At 37.9% G+C, this 6,109-nt stretch overlaps 1 protein-coding gene across 1 annotated transcript in view; it reads right to left on the bottom strand.

The window, feature by feature from the left end:
* The window catches only part of ITGA8 (integrin subunit alpha 8), a 172,126-nt gene that overhangs the window by 70,297 nt on the left and 95,720 nt on the right, over positions 1 to 6,109 (bottom strand). Inside the window, exons 15-16 of the mRNA XM_019629342.1 lie at positions 5,405 to 5,460; positions 4,817 to 4,971 (exon numbers count right to left, since the gene is read on the bottom strand). Coding sequence (XP_019484887.1) covers positions 4,817 to 4,971; positions 5,405 to 5,460 — 211 coding nt within the window. The remainder of the gene's footprint in view (positions 1 to 4,816; positions 4,972 to 5,404; positions 5,461 to 6,109) is intronic.

The following is a 6,109-nucleotide window of genomic DNA, read 5'->3' as shown; positions in this document are numbered from 1 at the left end:
CATAAGATGACCTGCCCTTGGGCCTGTTCTGTGGCTGTGGAAGGAATAAGACATGACCAGCTGACTTGGACGTGGCTGAGTGTGCTCACCTCCCTCCTGAAAATTTTCAAGTCCTGACAGCTAGCATTTGAGATGGGACTTTTTCACATTTCTAAGACAGTAGAAATATAAGAAAGTACCTAAGTATGACTTAATGACAGTTTTAACATTTTTACTAGTAAAATACTGTAGTATGGTTAGACTATTTCTACAGAATCCAAAAGGAGTAAATAATCCCCAATCATACTTTAATTATGTGTCAGCTTCCTGTGTCAAACATAATGAAAATGTGTCACATCTGGGATTCATCTATCTACCGTGACCTCAGTCAATGTTCCCCTTCAGGGTAAATAATTTGCCACATGCCATTAAGCCAAAAGTTTCCTGAGATGTCTCTGCTATTACAGCGTTTTTACCACTTCCCCAGAGAAATCACAAATTCCAGCCCACTTCTACTTCGATTAAAATATTTCAAGAAAGATAAATAGTTAATCACATCTTTACTTTTTTTTAGCAGGTCTGGCTTTCAAAATTGGAAATTTTTCTGTGTCTAATTTTTTTGGAAGTGCTTGATTGTTAAAGAAAGCTGTAAGTTATTAATAATAATTAATTGAGTTAAAATGTCAAGCTAAAATTTATGGTCATATTCAATATGGTACATTATAATCTGAATAGAACTGATTAGAACAAAAAAAAGCCATTAAATCAACTCAGCTCCCTCATCACATAAATTCTAAACAAAACTGTTTGGCTATAGTGCTTGTGATATGTCAGAGGCAGGACAATTCAGTACAAATCCTCTAACACTACTCCTAACCCAATGCAATAATGGTTGGAACAATGTTTCTGTGATGTAATGGTGTTCATAGCCATAAATGATGGAGAAAGAAGGAGATAAATGTGAAACATGGTTTAAAAGTAGAAAGCAACTCATTTTTCAATCTAACCAAGTCAATCCTATTTCACGGATAGCAAATATCAGATTTTACAGAAAGGTAGGGATAACTGAAGTTGCTTTTCAGATTTGAGAAGTGGATAGTGATGGTCTTTTCCATTTATAAAATGGAAATATTTACTAAATAGTTTTTATTTTTCTGACAGGTTAATAACAATTATATTAAGATCTATTGAGCTGGCTTTATGTTTTTATTTCTAATTTAGAACTTCTAGTAGCAGATACTTTATGAAACTACGCAGCTGTCTGAAAGCCTCAGAAAGTCACATCAATGGAAGTGAAGAACTATTTTTCAGTTAGAATTTACTTAATAGTTTTCAGATGTACAATGCAAAGTTATATCAAATACAGACCAAAATTACAGAAAAGAAAATCAACAAATGCCTTTCAATCATTTTGGAAAAATGGAGCTAAATTCCCAGAACAAATTAGAAAGGTATCAGAGAAACACATTCTAGACTGAACCAGCTGTTAACTTTCCATCTTTTAAAGTTCTGAGCCACCATTAAAATTTTTTGAATGTGAAAATGAAACATCTTTCAGAACATGCACGCAATAGAATAAAAAAATAAATATCGTAAAGACATATATTATATATCTGTCAACATAAATTGCATTTTATCTTAATAACATGATTTAATGCAACAAAGAAAATGGGTCTCGAAAAGACACATCTTGTTATAAAGTGATAATCTTTCCATAAAACCAAACAGATCCCATAATCTATTAAAATACTTACATTTTAACAAAATACTAACATCCTTAGGAAAAAATGATCTCGGTTGAAACCATAACACTATTCCAGAGTGTGCCACACACACTTATGCTTAAAAGAATTCAGCCTAGAGTCCATTCAGCTGTGAACGTGCAAACATAGGACTATTTGGGGAAATACCAATTTTTTAATACTCATGCCCAAGTGACTCTCACAGCTCATTTCAAGCTTATTTAATCATGCCAGAGTAAGGATGGATGCTAGCTCTTTCACATATTTTCTCAGATCAGGTTTTCATTATAATAGTTTATGGTTTTAAACCATTTTAAAATGTTCTCAGGGCAGTTCCCAGCTACTTTCAAAAACCGGTTAAAGAGAGGACAGGCCTCCAAGAATGGGGAGCTCCCAAAAAAGGATTTTTTTCAAAAAATTCTTCAGGGTCCCCCTCATGCCCCACCCTTCACCTTCCAAGGCTTTGACTCTGGTATGGTCCTGCTATTAACAACACATTGAAAATGTCTGGAAATACTGCAGCTTCTTTGGGTCAAGACTGGTTTGTTCTGACATTCTCAAGAGCCAAACATATTGCCTGAGTTAGACCCTATCTTCTGGAAAATGCAGACAAATCTCAAACCCTCCAAGCATTTGTTGATTTTTCAGAGGATATACCCTACTGGCGTTACCCAGTAGGACAGACTTCTGACCCTTGAGGACCTACATATTAACACAAAGTGGCTGAGTTCCAATCAAGTTCCATCTCCTAGTCCCTTTGGATGACTGGAAAGATTCAAAAGGAACGCTTCCTGAAGTTGTATATGTCATGCTCTCTGAAAGCCCAGGCAAATGAACCATACCTCTCCTGCTATTCCTGATGATGAGCTCATGGCCACAAAAATATAGTTTAGGACACAAAAATCTCTATTTTTATAATGTTTACTTTCTGTCAAACTGTACATGCAAAGGTAGAAAACTGACATCTGTTTTCAGCACAGGAAACCAGGTAATTTAACACAAGTTTTACTATTTACAAAAAGGGTATTATATACTGTATTTCCCCATGTATAATATGCACCCTTTTTCAAAAAATTTGGGGTCTAAAAACTGGGTGCGTCTTATACAGTGGTTGTATGAGCGCACAAACAAGCGTGAAAAAAGTGGTAAATGCAAGTAAAAAAAATCTACAACCACTGTATGAGACGCACCCAGTTTTTAGACCCCAAATTTTTCGAAAAAAGGTGCGCCTCATACATGGGGAAATACGGTATATCCAAAGAGTGGTATCCATAGCATATGCAAATGCGAAAATCAAGGTATTTGATTTTATTTTAGATTGGTAAATGTTTCTTTTAATATGCCAAGAATCTAAAAGATATCTCCAAGATTTGCTTCACTGAGAATTTTCCCATTTTTGTACCATTGACCCTTGAATAAGGTGGGGCTTAGGGTCACTGACTCCACATGGAACTTTTGACTCTACAGTTGGTCCCTTGCATTTGTGGATTCAACCAACCACCAATGGAAACAGTATTTTATATCTGTGGCTGGGAATCTGCGGCTGGGAATGCAAAAATAGTTTTCCATCAGTGATCATTTGAACCTGGAGATATGAAACCGCAGACACGAAGGGCCGACTGTTTTATTGGAAAAAAAAATTCTGTGTATAAGTGGACCCACATGGTTCAAATCCCGTGCCATTCAAGAGTCACCTGTACTTCTCACTTCACCTATAACCTGTAGGTTGGAGAAGTAGACTTCATGTGACAAGTTGACAGCAACAGATCAGCATCTTGTCATAGATCCCAGCTTTTCTTTCCTTTCTTTTCTTTTCCTTTTTGGAAAGACTTACTCCTCACTACTCAAACGTGGTGCACAGGCCTGCAGCATAGCATCCCCTTAGAGCTCTGTTCTTTAGAAGTGCAGAGTCTCAGGCCCCAACCCAGACCTACAGACCCAGAAGCTGCATTTTCACATGATCCCCAGGTGCTTTGAATGGACTGACTCACCAGGCCACAGAGGTCATGGACTCAGGAATCTGGCAGGTTTTATTCTCCAGGTTGATAATCATCGGGTGCAGCAGAAGCTGGGCACCCACGGTCACCACTGGCCTCGCTCTGCAGGGAGAAAACACAGGGTTTAAATGAGCCACAGGAGCCACAGGCAGAAACCCACTAGAGGCCCCTGCCAACATTCCCAGCCTTTGTGCCAAGAATTCGTGTGAACAGGTGGGCACCAGACNTCTCTTCCTCTCTTATCATCTCTTCAAGCTCTCACTTGGCATGAACTTCAAAACACCTTCAGCATATTTGAAGTTCCCTCAGGAAAAGGAATAGAACCCCTGTGAGGTGAGTGAGTGGCACCAGTAGAAAGCCCTGAGCACACAGGAATGGACTCCGTGCACCTGTGGTGGGCATGCCACTCTTTAGGTGTGTGCCAGTCACCATGGTAATGGGACTCAAAGCTCAGGAGCCCAGCTTTTTGTCCTAGAGCATGTTTGTAAACTTGGGCTTCACCAGATTTCCCCTCACTAAGTCCGTTAGAGGAGGAGGCAGAATGAGAGAACAAGCTCACAACTGCTAAGAAGGTGGAATCATTGTATCATAAATATTTTGGCTTTTTAAATTTCACGGTAGGTTTTGGAGCCATTGTAAAAATCCATCCCTTTAAAAAAATATAATTATAAATGACTTTTAATAAAGGCTTTGAATGCCTAAACAGTTTCCTGAGTTGGCTCTGAAAATGCACATTGATAAAATCTGGCCAAACATACTCACATAGGAGAAAGGTTCAAATAAATTATGTTTAACATTTATGTGTTTTTTTTTGTGTGTGTTTTTTTTTGTGAGGGAGGTGGTTAGAAATGAAAACCACCTGAGTTAGTGCTATTATCGAGATTGTGCGCAAAACAAAAAGAAACCGTGGGAATTAATAGCAACACATCCCTGGGTCAGCTGAAGTTAGCCTGGCAAGGGAAGTATGAGGCTTTATAATAAACTTTCCTCCTATAACATGAAAATAGATGAAGACAAGGGTGATGCTTAAATGGAGAAAAATGGTTGGAATTTGGCTTTGAATGTGAGAGGCCAGAAAGGTGATCCTGGAATACTTACTCGCAGGTAAACGATAAAGTCCTGGCATTGGTGTGACTTCTGCTGCTTTATCACGAGAGGGAAGATGAGATGTGACTGATGGTTCTCAAGGAACAGTGTGCGTTTAATGGCTCCTTTTTGTTTCAAGGAATCTAATTGCACCTCAGCAGTCAGGCCTACAGGACAGAAATAAAGTAAATATAATCAGGAAAGGAAAACTATGCAATGAATGCAGTACTTTATCAGAGGTGTGAGTTCCTATTTCAACTCGCTTACTCAGGAAATGTTTTTTTTTTTTTCCCATAGTTGGGATTAAAAACAATATAGGAGCTGAGGAAAATTTTATAAAGCACTCCCCAAACTAAAAAACAAACAAACTTGTTTTGTAATGGTTTCACACAAGCCGTCATTTCCCCCCACAATTCTATGTTTTTATATGTAATATTAATTGCAATTATTCAGGTCATATTTATGTAGAAGGTTCCATATATACAGTAGAACTCTTGGTATTAATAAAGGGCTTGTTAACAGGTTTATGTGGTCTGTGCAGAGAAATGCTTACAGTTGACTTAGTCTAGTATAGGAGTATAATAATGAAAACATGCTCACCTATTGTCTTTGGAATGCTCTGGCCTGTTACGGATGCACATACTCTTAAGGAAAAGCTATGGAAAATAATAGTCAATAATTTATTGATTAATAAAGGTTTGAATCTGAAGGAGCACTCTTCCTTTACCTCACCCCAGATAAAATGAATACATTATTTTCCTCTATACTTCTCTTAGTATACACTCAACTAGAAAAATTAATATGCATATATTTATCAGTATATATTTATTATATATACATATATATGTATGTGTGTATCTATCTATCTATCTATCTATCTATCTATCTATCTATCTATCTATCTATAATCTCCTACCAGTTGGCCACAACACTAATACAATTAAGACAGGTGACATTACATAGGAAGGTAATACTTGAAAATATTACTAGAGGTCAGCTGATTTAATTAATGGGTTGATTAATCAATTACTGGCTGTCTTTATTCAATAAATGAGTGTCTTCATCCTCCAGAAAGTGAAGAGCTGGCAGTATGGCAGGGGAGCAGCTAGTGGTAGAGCCTGGAGATCAGCAAGGACATGACCCCATTTGAGGAACCTGAAGAAATTCTGTGTGAGTTAGAACGAGGTAGGAGGTAGGCAGGGGCCAGGGCTCTGAAACGTGTGTTAAAGAATTTGGGTTTAGTTCTCCAAGGCATGGAGCACCACGGTGTGGGTAACCCACAGCCCCCCTCTGCTTGGAAGGAGA

This window comes from Hipposideros armiger, unplaced genomic scaffold, assembly GCF_001890085.2.
Source record: "Hipposideros armiger isolate ML-2016 unplaced genomic scaffold, ASM189008v1 scaffold_844, whole genome shotgun sequence".
Lineage (NCBI taxonomy): Eukaryota > Metazoa > Chordata > Mammalia > Chiroptera > Hipposideridae > Hipposideros > Hipposideros armiger.
The sequence above is the reverse complement of the archived record's forward strand: the minus strand, read 5'-3'. Positions and strand labels throughout refer to the sequence as shown.